The sequence below is a fragment of the Monodelphis domestica genome, chromosome 2 (genome assembly GCF_027887165.1).
Source record: "Monodelphis domestica isolate mMonDom1 chromosome 2, mMonDom1.pri, whole genome shotgun sequence".
NCBI classification, from domain to species: domain Eukaryota; kingdom Metazoa; phylum Chordata; class Mammalia; order Didelphimorphia; family Didelphidae; genus Monodelphis; species Monodelphis domestica.
The window spans coordinates 414,743,995-414,763,444 of record NC_077228.1 but is presented as its reverse complement, the minus strand read 5'-3'; the positions used below and the strand labels follow the sequence as shown (position 1 = coordinate 414,763,444).

At 32.6% G+C, this 19,450-nt stretch overlaps 1 protein-coding gene across 7 annotated transcripts in view; it reads left to right on the top strand.

The window, feature by feature from the left end:
* REPS1 (RALBP1 associated Eps domain containing 1) overlaps positions 1-19,450 on the top strand; it is a 97,317-nt gene that overhangs the window by 41,417 nt on the left and 36,450 nt on the right. For 5 of the 7 annotated variants that reach the window (XM_007484633.3, XM_003340392.4, XM_016428922.2 and 2 more), the window contains exons 3-9: positions 1,252-1,448; positions 4,697-4,850; positions 5,293-5,417; positions 5,945-6,107; positions 6,429-6,492; positions 7,289-7,443; positions 13,627-13,748. In XM_007484633.3, coding sequence (XP_007484695.1) covers positions 1,252-1,448; positions 4,697-4,850; positions 5,293-5,417; positions 5,945-6,107; positions 6,429-6,492; positions 7,289-7,443; positions 13,627-13,748 — 980 coding nt within the window. The remainder of the gene's footprint in view (positions 1-1,251; positions 1,449-4,696; positions 4,851-5,292; positions 5,418-5,944; positions 6,108-6,428; positions 6,493-7,288; positions 7,444-13,626; positions 13,749-19,450) is intronic. The other 2 variants (XM_056818876.1, XM_016428923.2) reach the window with 1 other exon arrangement.

Sequence of the window (19,450 nt, the reverse complement as noted above, 5' to 3'; positions counted from 1 at the left end):
TTTTTGTTCTCAAAATAACTCAGGAAGGTAGTCACTATTATTTTCATTTTACATGATTAGGCAGCTGAGGAACAAAGTGATTAAATGACCTACCCAGGGTCACAGCACTAGTCAGTGTATTATGCAAGATTTGAATTTAGGTTTTCCTGACTCTAGGTCTAGCATTCTAATAATGCCACCTCATTGCCTTAATTTTCAAAATACTCATAGGTTTTTTAAAAACCCATATCTTCTGTCTTGGAATCAATGTTGTGTATTGATTCTAAGGCAGAAGAGTGGTAAGGATTTAAGTGACTTGCCCAGGGTCACACAGCTGGGAAGTGTCTGAGGTCAGATTTGAACCTAGGACCTCCCATCTCTAGGCCTGGCTCTCAATTCACTGAGCGACCCAGCTGCCCCCAAAACTACAGTGCTTTAAAGAACTCTTTTTTTTCCCCCTAGTCTGTCCTGCATGTGGATTAATATATCTTTTTCTTTTTCAGATAGGAAAAATTCACTGGGTGTTGATATATATACCTTTTCCCAAACACATTGTGTGTCTGTCTCCTCTTTGCTCTTCTATATATTTCTGTCCTTTCTCTGTGGGCTTTATGTATACTTGTTTCTCTGTCTATCTTGTTTTGTCATTGGGACCTTGTGTCTCCTTATCTCAGTGGTCTTTATGAAATGAGATTGATTTCATAAGATACATATTTTGATCTTGATACCATAAATCATTCCTTGAGTGCATACCTATGAATTATTCTGTCTACAGTGGTTATTATGCTACCTTCCTAGCCAAATTTGAAAAAAGGTCTGGGCCCAGGGCTTAACTGTGATGAACCAAAATATTTGGGCATGTTATTTGGTATACTAATAGGAAATATTTATTCCTCATTTTAATATTAATCACAATTTACCATTGGTACCATGTCCCTAGTTAGTTACTAAGTAATCATAAAGAAAATTTATTGAGTAAAATGATAGTGTGTTAAACCTAAAAACTAGTCATTACTCTAAGCATGCTTTATGTAAAATGTTAGTATCTTAGAATTAAGATACTTTGGTAATTGTTTCTAAATAAGGTCCCACCTAAACCATTTAAGAGAGAACAGTTATTTAAAAATTCTTTTCCAATATTGAGTCCTTTCAGTTCAGCAAACACATAAATGGTACTGTAGATACTTAATAAAATCATGATATCTGATGGAAATGTCTCATTAATTTTCAGCTGATTTAAAAAATTATAGCTAATAATTATGTTTTTAACAGTAAAGGATCTCCCCCTGCCCAGATTTGGAGCTTCAAAGAATGAACAAGAATCTCGGCACACAACTTCATATTCTTCAGATGCTGAAAATCAAGGATCCTATTCAGGTGTTATTCCTCCACCACCTGGTAGGGTACAAGTCAAAAAGGGCTCTGTAAGCCATGATACTGTCCAGTCACGTTCCTCCACAGAACAACAGGTAATCCGTAATGTTTACATGTAAACATTATCAATTGAGATACAATTTAACAAGCATTTTTTGGAGAATCTGTTATGTGTTTTGGTGCTGTAGTAGATTCACAGATAGTACTATACCTAATTATGTAGGGCATCCCAAAATTCCAAGTCATGAAAACTTAACATTTCTCTATTCAAGTTCAGCTTTCATGGAACCTGAGTGTGGCAGAAGGAGGAGAAGGAGTTGTTGTTGTTAATAGTATGAGAAGGAGTTGTTGTTGTTGTTAATAGTATGACATATCAGAGAAAAATTGAAATAAAGAGAATGACAATGAACATGATAGATATAGAGATGGAAGAAAGAGCAATAAAACATCTTTTCAATTGAAAGAAATGTATAAAAGTCTTCGTGGAAATATTTTTAATATAGTAATTTTATATTTTACAATATGTATCTTTTCCCTTTCAAAGTGATCTCATTTTATGGGCTGCACAAACTATTTAGACAAATAGAAGATAATTTAGACTTCCCTTATTCTAAATAAAGATGTTCTTAGCCTGGGCTCCACAAACTTTTTTTTTTTTAAACATTTTGGCAACTATATTTCAATGTGATTAGTTTTATCTACAATAATTCCTTTGGAAAGGGAGGGGAGACCTGAAGAGTTTAAATCCTGCCTCAAACAATTAGTAGCTATATAACTCAAGGCAAGTCACTATTTCTTTCAGCCTCCATTTTATCATCTATAAAATAGGAATAATAATAGCTTCTACCTTACAGGGTTGTGGCAAGGATTAAAAAAGATAACATAGGGGACAGCTAGGTGGCTTAATGGATAGAAAGCCAGTCCTGGAGAGTAAGGTCCTGTTTCACATTTGGCCTCAGATACTTCCTAGCCATGTTAGCCTGGGCAAGTCACTTAACTCCTCTCCATTGCCTAACCCTTAAATATTCTTCTGCCTTGGAACCAATACATAGTATCAATTTTAAGGAATGTATATAATGGAAGGTAAGGGTTAAAAAAAAGATAACATGTAAAATATTTTGCAAACCTTAAAACATAAATTCTACTTATTAAGCCAACATATTTTATTTAGTACATGTAAAACATTATTATAAGAGGTCCATAGGTTTTACCAAACTGATAAGAGTCCATAATTCAAAAAGAGTTAAGAACCTCTATTTTAAAATAAGCCTTCTGAACTTAAGACTACTGATATTCTTTGACTTCATAAAATTAGAGGACTCATATATAATATGTTGACATAATTATTTACAGGTTACCCTCCAGCTGTTCATATATGTCTAATATCCTCAACTAGATTATACATTTTGTTTTTACCCCTCTTATTTGTTGTCACTCTAAGTGAGATAAAGGAGATCCAGTCTCAGAAATAAAATAACTGAGCAAAAGTGTTAACTTAGACTAGAAAGATTTCTGTTCAAATGGAGAGGATCAAATTAGAGGTATAGCGAAGGAAGAATTTATAATTTATAAATTGTTGAGTGATAGGCCATGGGATCAAGTAATAGAGATGGTAGGAAAATTAATAATTAAAGAATACACAAATCATGTTGAATGAGGGTGTCATCAATAGTAATTGGAAAGAGATCTTTCTGAGAGAGAATTAGTTCAGCATCAAGTTTCGGGTGCAGGTGAATTATGGCTAGTTGGAAATATTAGAGTAGAATAAGAGATCAAGACCAGAAATGTAAATTCAGAAGTATAATATGAAGATAAATTCTGAATAAAGAGCATAACTAAAGCCATGACTAGTTAATATCTCCAAGAGAATGAAAAAAGAGGTAAGGAACTCTGAAAGACCAGAAGAAAATGTGAAGTGACCTTATATAGGTACATTTTAATATTCTTCATGTACTTTTTTTCTTCTACTATAAAGTTTTTGTTTCATTGTTTTTGGGGGGGAGTGGGGCAGAAGGGAGGCTTTATTTTATAATCTCCAGATCATAGTTTATTTAAGCTGGAAAAACCCCAGTGTTGATCTTGCAGGCTATCTTTTATTGAGTGTAACACTTGCTTGATGACCGTAATCATAAAGGAACAAATGTCTTCCCATTATTGTAAAGCAAAAAAGTATTGCAATATACTGAAAGTGATTAACATTTTACATAGTTTTTTATTTTAAAACTTTTTTTTTACCCTTATTTTCCACCTTGGAGTCAATACTGTGTATTGGTTCTAAGGCAGAAGAGTTGGTAAGGGTTAGGCAAATGGGTTAAATGACTTGCCCAGGGTCTCACAGTTAGGAAGTGTCTGAGGCCAGATTTTAAAGCTTTTAAATAAAGCATTAACCTTCCTCTAGCTTACCCTTCATCCCTCAACATGTTATCAGGAAGGAAATTATTTGAAAAAATACCTAACACTATATAACTGAAATCACTGTTTCTTGAAAGTTTGTTAGGAAAATTCAGATTTCTCAGTTATATAGCTCCTCCCAAAATAGTCTGAAATTAATTTAACATTTCCTAGTAAAACAAAGACATTCACAAAAAGAATATTCTAAGTGTAAGGTCCAGGGCAACTAGGTAGATCAGTGGGTAGAGAGCTAGGCCTGAAGACAGGAAGTGCTATTCTTCCTTGACTCCCAACTTTCTGAATCTTTTGTTCCTCAAAACTAATTTTGTTATTGTGTTGTCTAGCTATTATCCCTTTGGTTTATTTTAACTCAAATATTATTTTTAGAAAGTGTTTTTATTATATTGGCATGGCCCAGTCATGAGCACTGAATATTCTTTCAGCTATGTAAGTCATTATTAGACCTTTGTAATTGAATCTTATCAAATATTAAATATTCTTTAGTAGATTGATTTCCAACTATTTTATATTTTGAATGGGATTTCTCTTTATTGTAGGCTTTTTAATTTTGTTATTAAATAGAAATTTTGTTGTTTTTTTTAAACTTATTTTGTAGCAGGTCACTTTGCTGAATCTTTAATTATAATTAATGCTCAAACTCTTTCTAAGTATATGCATAAGTAGTTCTTTTAAGAAATATCACAAAATATCAAAAACAAAAAACAAACATCAGTATACAATGAGGATACACTTTAAGCTTTCTCAGTCTGTGTAGGATTATATCAAGGATGCCTCCTGTCCTTTTGTTATTTGGTATAGTTCTCAAAATGTTAATTATTGGAATAAGACAAGAGAAAGAAAATGGAACTATAAAGATAGGTAAGGAAGAGACAAAGAAACTGAAATGTTGATTTTTACGATTTGCTATAATTGCTTTTCCTTTCTCCTTTAGGAATCCATATCTCCAGTAGTTTCACCCCAGCAGTCCCCTCCAACTTCTCCACACACCTGGAGGAAACACAACCGCCATCCCAGTGGAGGAAATAATGAACGTCCCCTTGCTGGACCTGGACCTTTTTGGTCACCATTTACTGAAGCACAAACAGGTACATATTATAAATATTTTGATTTATATACTCTTAGGGTACAAAGTGATTTAGAGGGTTGAGTAAAAGAAAGTCAGTCAATTTAGAATTGTTGGTTTCTGAGTTAAATACCTAAAAAGACAGCAGTTGGGATCACTATAAAAATTTATAAATGGATGAATTTTTATTACATTTTCTTTTACACAGATATTTAAAAGCACTTCCGTATTTTGTGAGATTCTGAGGAGATAGAGGGGACTAGCATTTGCTCTTTAGGATGTTGATTCTCATCTATATATTAGAATGACAATGTTAGATGAAAAAACCAAACTAGGAGATAAAATTGATTTTTTTAAATGAAGAAAATAATTCTATTTAAGAAGCTATTTTTTAATCATATTTAAAAGAAGCTCTTGTGTTTTGCATATTTTTATTTGTTACGGATTTATTTTGCTTCTTTCAGGTTCCTCAGCTGGCGATACCATGTGGTCTGGTCATTCTCCACCTCCACCTCAAGAAAACTGGGTCAGTTTTGCAGATACTCCACCAACCAGTACTCTTTTAGCCATGCATCCTGCTTCTGTCCAGGTGTGACATTTTATTGGTATTGCATTTTATTTGCTTCATTTCAATTACTGCTGCAGTCATTTTTTTTTCATTCTTTGCTATTGCAAATTTCATAAGTAGAAACTCAATATTTTGTAGAGAACAGCAATCTGTTCTGTACCCTTTTCTGCAACACTCTAGTTCTACTGGAATGTTCATTAAGGGTTTTGGCTTCATTTAAAATAAAAATTTTCTAACATTTAAAGAGAATTTTTAAAAGGTTCCCACATCTAGGAATATCTTTGCTTGGCTTTCTTAGCATATTTCTCATAACTTTGAGTTGCGTACATAATTGTCATTTCTACCCATTTATTTCATTGTATGAATAAACTCTTGATAACCTAATTGTCAAAATATGTGGTTTGCAGATGAGTTTGAAGCTTTTGATGTAAAAAAAAATTCTACAAAAATTTTTTTTTTTGCTTCGAAGGACAAGTAGGCTAGAAACGATGGTCCATATATGGTCATATAGATAGATAACATACTGAGGAAAAAATGTTTCATTACAGGACCAGACAACAGTCCGAACTGTAGCATCTGCTACAACTGCCAATGAAATTCGTAGGCAATCCAGTAGTTATGATGATCCCTGGAAAATAACAGATGAACAAAGACAGTATTATGTAAATCAGTTTAAAACCATTCAACCTGATCTAAACGGATTTATTCCAGGTGAGTTGCTAAAAAAAACAGAAATTATTAAAGACATGGCAGGCCCTAGTCTCAGTTTTATAACCTTAGGCACTATTTCAAAGGCTTTGCAGTTGTCAAATTTGGACAATTATATGAACAATTTATTATCCTTAAATTGGTATTATTTAATCTACAAAGGGTTTATACTCACTGGGGCAAACAAAACCAAAAACCCCTATACATTCTAACTCTAAAAAACACTCCCAATAATAAATTGTCTTCTTACTTATACCTCAGATTTTTGTCCTTAAAGCTATACATTTACAATCAACATTAAACATCACTGTTTTAATATTTCAGGATCTGCAGCTAAAGAGTTTTTTACAAAATCAAAACTACCTATTCTTGAACTTTCTCATATTTGGTAAGTGTGGTGTGGCATAGTTGGACCATATATTTTGTTTCAGAAGAGTTTCCAACTAATAATATTTCAGAAAACAGTATCATAGTAGTCTATCTACTTTTAAAAATCCAGTGACACTCAATATTAATTGATTGATCTCTTTCCCTCTAGAATAAAAACCACAAAAGATAAAAGTATCTGTCCATACTTTGCAAAAGTCTAGAATCCATAAAGCTGTACCAATTATTTTATATTGCCAACATAATGCTGTTGAAATGCATGGAATTAAAGCCACAGTTTGCTCATGCATGGTAGAGTTGATCACTCTTGTCTCTGAACAAGTTTGTGATAAGCCCCATACTGGGACATGGGCTTAAACACAATACTCACCTTCCATTGCAGACATAGACTGCTATGTGGTTTGAAACACAATCATTGGATAACTTGTTCAGAACATATTCTTTTTGAAAATGGAAATCAAAGTAGAGTATATTAGATTAAATGGCAAGACATTTTCTTTTAATATTAAATTTTTTTTTACTGAGAAATTTATTACAGAACATTACTGTAAAATTACAGAGGTACAACTTTAAATTCCATTGAATATAAAAAAATCAATAAATATGAATGAATCATAGTTTAAATCTAGTATTTAATTTCAAACTGTAGGCATTGGTTTAAAAAAGGATTTGTTACAGCATTAATAGCTGATTCTTTTTTATGGTTAAAAATTTTCTCTAGGAAAGTATTTCCTTATTGAGAAAGTAAAAACTGGGGAAGAATTTGATCATCATTTATAGTAAAGTTTATCTTTTAGGGAACTCTCAGACTTTGATAAAGATGGCGCTTTGACACTGGATGAATTTTGTGCTGCTTTTCATCTGGTAGTTGCTAGGAAGAATGGTTATGACTTACCTGAAAAACTACCTGAAAGCTTAATGCCCAAACTGATTGATTTGGAAGATTCAGCAGGTAAGATGGATAGCTAAAGAAAACTGATATTTGCCTTTTGATAAATTTTATGGCCAATTTAAGCTTAATGATTTATTTGAAGAGATTTTTTGAAATGTTTTTGAAATTTTTTGAAATAAGGGCAATTTTTCTCTAAAGTGGCTAAGTTTTTTTTACTGGTTCCAAAAAAATCTGGAAATTGAGAATTTGGCTAAGTGATGAGTTTGGTGTCTATTTCAAATGTAAACCAAAAAAGGAAGAAGGATATAGTCTAATTCTTATACTGTGAGAATGTTAGATATGATTTTCTTAGATTTTTATCTTTAGATATCATAGAGTATTAAATTCCTTCTAGATTAAGACCAAATAATGTTGTTTGTTGTTCTTCGATGAATGACAGTATTTTTCAAAATAAAATGAAAATCCTGAAATAAGCTTTAGGCAAGACAATACATATATGTGAAAGCGTTTCTATAGTAGCTCAGAAATGATAATTAGTTGACTTTATTGCTACCTGTTTGAGGAGTAGAAAAAAGTATATGAAATTTTTTCATTGATAAGAGCAGAATCCTTAGGAGTCAAGAATACTACTTCTGACTTTGCAAATTACTCATGTGACCTTGGGCAAGTTTTAAACATCCCCTCTCTGTTTCTCCATCAGTTATGTAGGTTTGAATCCATTTTTCTAATAGGTTTTGGTTTAGGTATTGTGAAATCCTTGTGAAACTTACCATTACTTACCATTGGCTATATAAGAATATTTTGGGTAGCACCTGAAAAGATTCATGATTTCATTGGCATAGATATTTCTTTGACTTACTTCACAGGTCAAAACCCTTCTAAACCTTGATAGAAGGTTTTCATAAGTTGGTAGAAGGAAAAATATTCATCATATTCTGGTTAGTACATGGTAATGAGACTGTGAATTTAGGCTGGTCCTTGGATGATAGACACAGTCTGATCCATATTGGAAACTTTTTCAGCTTAGGTAGGACCTTCTAGAGCTTGTGCTTAGTGGGCATAGTCTTCAAAGACCTAGGATTAGCTCCACCTGAAAATGAGGCATTGCATTATTAGAACTTTAATGTAGGTATATATAAAATAGCTTTATAGAATGAGTGTGTTCGTGTGAACATATTCTATTCACTTGTAAAAAACTCTGGTGATTTTTGCTCAACTAAAGCTATATTAAGGAGTATTGGTTATTGATATAACTCATAGATACTATCATCTGGTTGTAAATTGCCTAGTTATAAGCAGAAGTTAATTTAAATCTAATAGTTTTATAAATTAAATCCTATTTAGCATGTAGGTCAAGGTGGCAAAACTGTAAATTGTAGAATAGGGATGATAATTTAGAGCAGGATGGATATGCTGTACCCTTTGAAATCTGATTGCATTAAGGAGACAAGTTGACAGCTGCTCAAAATTTTACTATTCTGTGTGTAATTTTGTAAAGATTTCTAGTGTGCTATTATTTCTTGGAGCATCCAAATTCATCAGTCTTTTATTTGACTTCTAGATTTTGTTTTGTTTAAGATAATTCTTATCTGCTCTCTAACCTTGATATGAATACTAACTATTAGGACTTCGTCAACTTGATAAGTCTTTTCACTCAGCGTATTTGACTTTAGCTTAACTACACTATTAACCAAATTGAAGAATATCCACTGAGACTCTTAAATCCCCCCCCCCCCGTGTAATAGATTTGCACTTGGATTTCTCATTTAGTGCAATATTTATAGCACATAGATTCAAGCCTACCTTGTTTCTTCCTCTTGTTTCATATGATTTTTTTTTGAGTTGCATTAGAAATAAACTATCTTTAGATAAGAGAATTTACTTTTATCTTGTCATTCATAGGTCCATGAAAATGATTATAGCATTAAATTATCCTTTGAATATAAAAATTATACCATATATAATATTATTGTAACAATAATATATCATTAAGTTAAGTTTGAGAAATATTGTTTTATGTGTAATGCATTTTGCTAGGTGCTATGAGAGATTAAAAAAAAAAAAGGTGAGCAAAGTACAGTGCCTACCTTCAAGGAATTTACAGTTTGAGGAAATCAGATGTATTCATGATGAAATATGTAATTGTTTTCCTGATAAATACACAGTGCCTTTGAAGTTAAAAGGAGGGAAAGAGCTCATTAGCTTAAATGTTTTAATCACATAAAAATCACAGCTTAATACAGTTCATATTTATTCATATTCATATTATTTCATGAACACTCAAACATTCTCTCTGATAGACCACCATGTCTACCTACTCTCATTGCTATGATTTATGTTTTACCTTTTGTGGGCCAACAAGGTTGGCTTTCTCCAGACATGGAAAATAATAGAGCTTATATCTACTAATAAAAGGATGTATTTGACCATAGAATTAAACAGAAAACACAGTAATAGGAAAATTAAAAATAAAAGAATGCAGACCTTCTAAAAGTAACATAAGTAGAAAATGTTACCAGGCTTTTGATATGAATACTATAATTGGACATGAATTTGATTATTTAATTTCATAGCAACTAAGTTTAAAAAAAAAAAGGAAAATGAAAACTTCTCTTAGGAAAAAACACACAATACATGAATTAACCTAAAGCATAGGGGGCAGCTGGGTAGCACAGTTGATTGAGAGTCAGGCCTAGAGACAGGAGGTCCTAGGTTCAAATCTGGCTTCAGACCTGGGAAAGTCACTTAACCCCCATTGCCTAGCCCTTACCGCTCTTCTGCCTTGGAGCCAATACACAGTATTGACTCTAAGACAGAAGGTAAGGGTTTAAAAAAAAACAAAAGCCTAAAGCGTAAGATAAGAACTAGTTAATTTTTTATGTTAAATATTTTTCTCTCCAAAAGAGACATTTCAAGTAAATAGAAGATAAAATGAACTTTGCCTTGAGATAGTGTTCATTTTAAACTTTATAACCTAATAGAAGAGACAGTAAGGACAAATAACTTAAGGAATGACACAATATTTTTAAAAGCATAATATTTTTCACTGATTCAAAGAGTTCAGTCCATTTCATAGTAAAATTTTAAGAAAACCAATTAAGTGATATCGGCAAACAGTTCAGATGATGTACATTGTCAGTAAATAAGATAAGAGATCATCATCAAATAGGGTTAGACAGTCTTAGGTTAAGGGGGTTACAAACGCCTGGCATGGTCAGGTGGAAGAGGAATGAGAGGTAGATTTCTAGGATATTTTAGGATCCTTTCAGATGGAAACTAATGGTAATATTTCTGTTAGAAGCAATTGATTCCCATATCTTACCCCAAGTGAATGGTCTGGTCTCATTTAATACACTCATTACTTCTGAAAAGTAGATGAACAGCATGCCAGTGTAGTTATACTGTGTTATCTCTTCCAGCATACTCTTTTATACATGGAAAGTGCCTTTTGAGTAAAATCACTCTTGGGGTTGACTTAAAAAATAATTTAGGATCATACTCTTCTTTTTCAGCCCTGATGCTCTGTGATGATGTCAGGGGCAGAACAGAACCAGCAGGAGGGAGGCAGGGTTGACACAGTGTTCCAGCAGGAGGCTAGGTTGGAACACTGCATCAGGTAAGAGTAAATTTACACCCCTGCCTCCACAAGGATAAAAGTCTTAAAGACTAACTTTTATATGTGGATATGAAGCTGTAATTTGCTGGATCATAGATATGAAACAAAGTTGATGAAGGTGTACAATATCGGCAAGTCTTAATGCTCCTTCTCAAATGAGTGACTGACAGGTTATAGTAGGACTGTAGGAATGAGCTTCTTTTCTAAATGTACTTTATTGCTTTTCTCTTAAAATTCATAGCATTGTGGAAGATGTAGTAGGAGACAAGCTAAAAATTTGTCATTTGGCTATTATAGAGGTACATAGCTAATTTCTGCCAATGATAATTATTTAGATGGTCTTGGGTAATGTGGGAAAATAAATTATATTGGGTGTCTTAGAGGTATGTGTGTATATATGTTATCTATATACACACACACATACACATACATACACTTAAGTAAATACAGAGACCAGTTCCGTACTATCCTGCTCCAAAAGGTGTAAAAGTTGACTACCAGAGTCTGCTATAATACAGAGTAGTTCTAGATTATCCAGAATAGCCTCATATCTTAAAGCTAAAGGATACCAATAAATTAAGCACCCATTGTCTTGATCTTAGATTAAGTCAAGGCCTTGGGCCTGCCTTTATAGCAGACAGATTCCTTAACCTAATTCTATAATAGTTCTTACCTTTCTGCATATTCTTGAATCTATGTGGAGGTAGAATAGCCTGTATAACTAGATCTATTCAATAGTTTTACTTTAAATGGAAACCTTTCAAAGTAACATCTTTTTTAATCTTATTTTGATTCTATTAATTTCCCTTCCCTGAAATATAGACTTGTTTTTTAGTCTCTTCGAGACTGTCTTCAGTTTCTAGGTTCTTACTAGAGATTCATTTCAGTAATTTGTCATGGTGTAGGTGTTGCTACCCTCTTTCTCTGCCTCCTTTTCCCTTCATAATTTTATTCATTGCAGAAAAAAAAACAAAGCCCCAAAACAGTTCTAAATTTCTTTTCATTTCCAAACCAGACTATTTGAAAAGGAAATGAATGTAGTTAATCTATCCCAGTAAATTAGTTCTGCAAAGTTCAAAGAAGTGTTGTATAGCAGGGTGTCTTATGGAATAATGCTTAAGGTTGGCCTCTTTTGTTGTTTCTTTACTGCCCCTGACACTGGGAGAACTTTTCCTTTCCTCAGTAAGGCACGCCCTTTATTGAGAACTAAAAGGACTGAAAAGGAAAAAAAATATGGTCCTAATATTTGAGAGGTAAAAAACTAAACCAAAACATTGATGGATTGAAAATGAGAACTTGCAGTGCTGTATTTGCAAGGACAGAAAATGGGGGTGGTTAGGTGTGGAGCCTTGTGATATTTTGAATCACTATGATATAACACACCATACAGGAGAGTATGCTTTCTTAAGATGTTTAAAACATAACTAATTTAGTTCTAGAAAAGGCCCAGTTAATAAATGAATTTAGAGAGATGCATCAAAAATAACTATTACTTGAATAATCTATTTGTATATACTTTGAAAAGTAAAAAAAAAAAAGACTCATGCTGCTTTGTATTATACAGCAGACTTTAACTTATATAGTATAAATTTTGGCACATATTCTTTTCTTTTGATGGAGAAACTGAGGTACTATGGTTTACATGACTTGCCCAAGATCACATGGCAATATAGTGATAGATCTGGGAATAAAACCTAAATTTCCAGATTCATGACTCAAGTTCTGACCACTGTCATGCACATTTTATTAATTTAGCAATTATATATTATTTTATACTGTTGGAATGCATTCAAGGAAATGGAAATCTTAGGAAAAATAAATTATTTGTTGGTCAAAGGAAATTATAAATAAATAATGTATTGAAAAGTTAACCTGAGCATTCAAAAATTTCTTATGGTACTACAGCCTCCATTATTAGATTATGATGAAAATTACTGGTTATATTAAACTAAGCATTCATAGCAATAAGGAAATTTATTATGTTCAGAGAAAGTGGATACCTTGTAAAATGCTTGAGAAAACAATATAAAATAGCTTTATGGATCTGTGGCTTACCAGCTTAGTTGGTTAAGACCCACGAAATGAGTTGAATTCCTTGACTACAGATTTAACCCCTTACATCATTAGCTGTTTTGCACTGTTAAACTATTGGTAATAAGGGAGAGTGGGTGAAAGAATGTGAATGAGTTGATGGGAATTTATCATCACTTCTAGGAAAAAGAACTTGAGGCATGTGTCATAATAATAGTGAATCAGTAATATTGCATTATTATTAATATACTATTCCTTTATCACTTGAAGAATTTGTTTTCTTGGAAAATGGGCATTTTGCTATCAATCCAGAAGTTTACTCCTTGAAGTTCCTTAACTCTGAGATCAGAAGTATTTTTATGTATGCTATATAACAGATGATTTCATGATTTAAGGTGAAGGTGAAGAATTAAGTACCAAGTGCCAATATTGTCTAGCAATTTAAAAAATAAAATTTTAAATACTTATCCAAGGAGGATGAGAAATACAAGCTATATAACATGCTAATTATGTAAAAGTGTTGGCGGGCATTTTTCTAAATCAGCATTTCCAAAATATGGTATCTGATTTATAGTTTTGTTTTGTTTAAATTTCAGATGTCGGAGATCAGTCAGGTGAGGTAGGTTACTCAGGGTCTCCTGCAGAAGCACCTCCAAGCAAGTCACCATCAATGCCATCATTAAACCAGACCTGGCCAGAACTGAATCAGAGCAGTGAGGTTAGCAAAGCTTCCCTTTTCTTTAATGAAGGAATATTTCATTATTATTCACTTGGAGAAGATATAAAATTAAGCAAAAATATAAAAAGGGAAAAATGAATACTTTAAATGTTGAGTTATTAGGTACTTTTCATTTTTGGAAGTATTAAGCAAGTTATTTTTGGCATTATCCTAGAGTCTTAAAATTAAAGAAAATTTAGAGGTCATACCAACCAATCTCCCAATTAGTGAAAAAAAGTATCTTTTTTTATAACTCAATTTAATATAAATAATAAGAACAGAAACTCTTTTCCAGTATGTAGTATTGAATAAATCATCTGCATATGTGTAAGTTTTTAGCAAGTTTTCTTTTTGAAACAGTGAGATTTTGATTCTTAATGAATCCTCTTATACTCTAAAGGCTGTGTAGGAGTACATATGGTTTGGGGGATGGGAGAATAAGGGAGGATGGGATAGTCCCAAGTTGTGATTTCATTAGTGAAAATTTCCTCTGGTTCAGACCAAAAATTTATATACAATTTATAGTTTTAAATAGTTACCTAGGATCCTGATAGAGTAATTGGTCTGCCTTTTATGCAGTCGTATGTGTCAGAGACAGAACTGAACCCAGGTCTTCCTGACTCCAAGGCTAGCCTTCTATCCACTAGACCACTCAGCTTCTCTATATCTTAAACTAATAGCTTAACTCATTTGTAGCATGTTAAAATTTGCAGAGTACTTTTCATACATGATCTTACTTGAGCCTCATTCACAGCCCTTGTGAGATACATACTCTCCATTTTATAGATGAGGACATTGGGACTCAAAGGTTATGCTTGTGCCAGAGACAGAATTGGAGCCACGTTTTCTTAATTCTCCAGACTAGCACGTGTATCCAGTGTGTCACGCTCCCTCTTGCAATTAATTTCCCCCCTTTGAGCATACCCAATACTAGAAAAGTTACATAGTTTTACAGATCTGATAATTCATTTTCAGTAATAAAGATCTAGAGGTTTTTTCTATCACTATTATCTGTGTTCACATCTGAATCTGTGTATTCCAGTAAAGTTGAATATAAATTGGATCTGATTTTTAATTTTGAGTTAGAGATGCATAAATGAAATGACTTAAAACTTTTTAAAGTAATAAAACCTGTCAGATATAAGGCTAATTTAAGTTTTTTTCATGATCACTAGTCTTTTTAAGCACATGCCAGAATAATATACTTAATATTGTTAAATACAGCACAAGATTTTGGTATTGTTTGAAATTTAGTTGAAAACATTCCCTAAGTTTGATTTAAAAACCTCACATTAAATAACCCATTTGAAGTTTTTAAAAAGTCATCCACATTAAAAAAAAGGTGAAGGACTTTTTGTCTCTTATTCTTAAGTGTCAGTTAACCATGAGTCTTAAATAGGATAAAAGCTTAGTTTAGCATCAAATACTTTCAAAAATTAGTATTTCTTCTAGAATTAGAGATATTGAAAATATATACATAAGCAGTAAAACTTAAATATGTTCTGTCCTCAGCAAATAAGTTTCTACTATAAATTTGCCATTTTCTGATAATTTAACCTATTATAACTTTTCCTTAATAACCTTATGTCTTTTAAAATATCATTTCTGTGTGTTCTTTTTCATTTGAACCACATTTAAAATGAATTCTAAGACAAGTAAACATAGTTTAGTGTTATAGTATAGAATGTAGTTTTCATGTTAATTCTAATTCAAAAGGTATTAGCATTGGTTCTCTTTATGGGAATCATGGCATAAAGCACAACTACTCACCTCAGAGATACTCTTAGGTAATTTTGGCATTGTGGAATAAGAAAATAGCAAATCAGATTTCCAAATGTTGTTTCATAATAAGTGGTAACAGCTATAACGACCTTCATTCCATGATAAAGAATTGATAGGGTCACATCATTATTTTTCATGACTAATTTAATTCATAAATTTGAAATATGGATGGAGAGACATAAATGATTTTTTACGGTGACCAAAGAGAACATGAAGATTAAATTTAGAAGGAACTTTAAGGAATACTAGGGACTTATAAAAAGTGAACTAAAAATAATTTAAGCCATGGTTTTTCCAGCTTTTGCTGTATAGAAAAAAAAAGTATTTTCACATTTGAATTTTTTGAAAAGAATTTATAACACTCTAGATTTATAATGCAGTTTACTCAGAACAGATATGTGGATGAAGTAGTGTATTATTATTTCTCTTTACAGATGAGAAAAATAATACTCTGAGAGATTGATTCATCCATGTTCACACTGCTAATGACCATCTGAAGCAGAGTCTAAACCTAGGTCATCTGACTCCAAACCTAACACTCTGTCTGCTATACCACATTTGCAATGCTTCTTTAAGATGAGCTGCTGGTGGCAGTATGGAAAGAGTACTGACTGGAGTCAATTCTAGCTCTTATGTTTATTACCTTTGTGACCATTAGGGAGTCACTTAACTTGGCTTAAGTTTTCTCATCTGTAAAAGGGAGGATTAGATGGCCTCTGAGATCTTTTAATTCTAAAGCTGTGGTCTTCAATATCACTTAGTAAGACTAGATACTTTTCATTAAAAACCAGTTATTGGTGCTTCAGTGGATTGAGAGTCTGGGCCTAGAGATGGAAGTTTCTGGGTTCAAATTTGGCTTCAGACACTTCATAGTTGTGTGACTGGGCAAGTCACTTAACCTCCATTTCTTATCCCCTATCATTCTTCTGCCTTGGAATTGTGACATGGAAATCACTTTAAAAGACTGATATATATTAATTAAAGGTCGCCAAGGAATTCAGCTATGTAATTCCTAAATGAAAACTCAAGTCAGCAGTCAACCTTTTATGGAGTTTTTAATGTTTGGAGAGAGAGAGAGAGAGAGAGAGAGAGAGAGAGAGAGAGAGGAGAGAAGGGAATAGGGCTTAAATACCCCCTCTGTTTAGGCTGGGCCAAAGGCCCAAGCCCTTAGATAGCTGAGGCAAAGAAAAGAGATCAGTCCCTATCACTCACGTGACCAAAATCGAGAAACAGTCTCAGGGGCCTCCACCTCCAGCCTCCTTCAGATCAAGCCCTCCTCTCAGACCTCTCCAGGAGCTCTCCTTCCAGGACCTCTCTCCTCTCAGACTCCTTCAGAGAAAAACCTTTCAGAGAAAAACCTCCCAGAGCAAAACCCCTCAGAGCAAAACCTCTCAGAGCAAAAAATTCCTCAGAGCAAAACCTCCTCAGAGCAAAAAACTCCTCCTCTGTCCTCAGACCCTGCTATCTTTAAGTCAACAATCTAAATCCCCTCCCCTCAGTTCTCACATCTACCAATCACTGTCCATGTCTCCCCTGTGCCAATGGTGGCTCTAGCTTAACCCAGGACCGCCCAGAGGTCTGCCCCCCCTTTGCACATGTCTGTTGAAGGTCATATTCTCAAATAATTAAATCTTGATCTTTGCTGCAGCCCTTCCTAAATCCTGTTACTCTGAGAAGGGTGGAGATTGTAAGTTCCAAGACCTGGTTCTGTCATTCCAAGTATCTCTATTGTATCAATTCTAAAATCAATCATGACTCAAAGAACTTCCTGTTCTATGCTTAAGTATAGGTCAAAACCCTTTCCATTGTTTAGCAAAAGGTTTCTGTCCTAAAGTAGTCTTAAGTAGGGAGGAGAAGGATCCTCCCATGCCAAAGAGTTTCACATTCCGATAGAGTTCTTACTATCAGTAGGAAATTTTTTCAAGTATGAAATTTCCCAATGGGGAAATTTCCAACATTCATAAGTCTAAGAAATTTTAAGGTTTACAATCCCCCCTGATGATCATTGGGAGACTAGTCTCCCCATTGATCATTTAACATAATCATTTTGTAGTTCTAAATGCACTTCTAACTATAGATATACACAATATTCAATTTTCTAAGAGAAATTAGAATAGTGAGAGAGAGGAAATAGAAAAGAAAAGAAAGCAAAACCAATGTTTTGCTAGGTGCATTGACAGCCAAATTAGGGGCAGTCCCTTTTGGCATAAATGTATACAATTACAATAAATGTTCAATCAAAAGTTCAGTCCAATCAATCATATCCAAAGTTCATTCTTGATCTTCTTGATGAAGTGTAGGTTTTCGGCATCTTTCTGCAACAGTTCATTCTCTGGATATAAAAGTTTCAAGCTTCTTTCTTGAAGATCTTTTCTCGAACAGAATCAAAATCTTTGATTTTTTATAACAGTAAAATCTTAGACAAAATTCAAAATTCTTGGATTTTTATAAAAATACAATCTCAAACAAAAAAAAATTCAAAAATAAAAAAATTCTTAGATTTTAAATTAAAATACATGATATTTATTCTAAGATGCAAGCAAAGAGTTTAACCCAAAAAAACACAAAACAAAACTGTTTTTGGATCTTTAGTCTTTATACCTATTTGTCCTTCATTCTAATAGTAACAATTCATATTCACATAATGCTTTAGAGTTTAAAAGGATTTTTAAAAAATCTATCTTATTGCTCTATATCATCACAGATAACCTATAAAATTAGGTGTTGTTCATTACTCCAATTTTCAATGTGAAAACTGAGATGGAGATATTTAAGTAACTTGACTAAAGTCATAAAAACAGTGAAGCCAGCACTCACATCTATATATCTTCTAAGACTAGTATTTGTTATATTCTCTTATGTGGCAAAGTTATATTCCTATTGAGTGATTTAAAAGCAGAGTTATGCTAGTGTAACCTACTTTAATATTAAGAACTTTTATATCACCTATAGTGTGTATAAAGATCAAAATTATTTACATTAAACATATTCAAAAAACTTCTAGATTTTATGGAAAGATGCAAGGAAGAATAAAGCAGTCTCTGACTGTATAGTTTAATCAGTCAGCAGATTTTTATTAAATGTACATACTATATATCCAGCACTATGGTAAGTGCTGAGGATACAAAGACAAAAATGAAAATCCATGTCCTAAAGTAGCTTATAGTCTAAAATTTCAGCTATAAATAAGACCTTTGGATAAAAATCTCCTAAATAAAATATATATTTTTTCAGTTAATGTTAACTTTATTTATGTTCATATAATAATTATCAGTGGCTAGTTTATTATTCCTAACAAATGTTATTAGTAATAGTAAAAAAAGCAAAAATGTGTAGATTTCCTTGTAAAAAATTCTACTTTTCTATAAGATTGAAAAAAAATGGTTCTTTAGGGAAGAGGAATGCTGAATTAATTCCCCTTCCCTTTTAAGTTATTTCCATCAGTTTAATTTGGAATATACAACCTTAGACTTGAAATAGAACAGAAATATATTTATGTAACATTTTATTTCTTCATTTTATCTCTAATTGGGTACTTCTGCAGTGTTAGAGAGATGCTCAAGATAAAAAAATTGTAGTATGAATACAAATAGAGATTTGAGATAATGGGGTAGATAGATGTGCATGTTGACATTGGTATGGATATATTGAATTGGTTAGTTTCTATCTCCCATCCCCCATTTCAAAGATTAGTTGTCTTTCCTTTCCCCTCCAAAAAAAGTCTTGGGTTATATAATTATTTGTATTAGAAGTTGCTATTAAAACCAAATCTCATATTGATAGTATTAATGCCATTTTCTTATATGAATATTCTTATTTATATTCTCACTAAATTTTTCTCCAAAATAGCCTTTTTCATTTTGAAAGTGAAATTTTACCTGCCATACATAGTAAAGTTGACCCATCATTCCACTGATTAT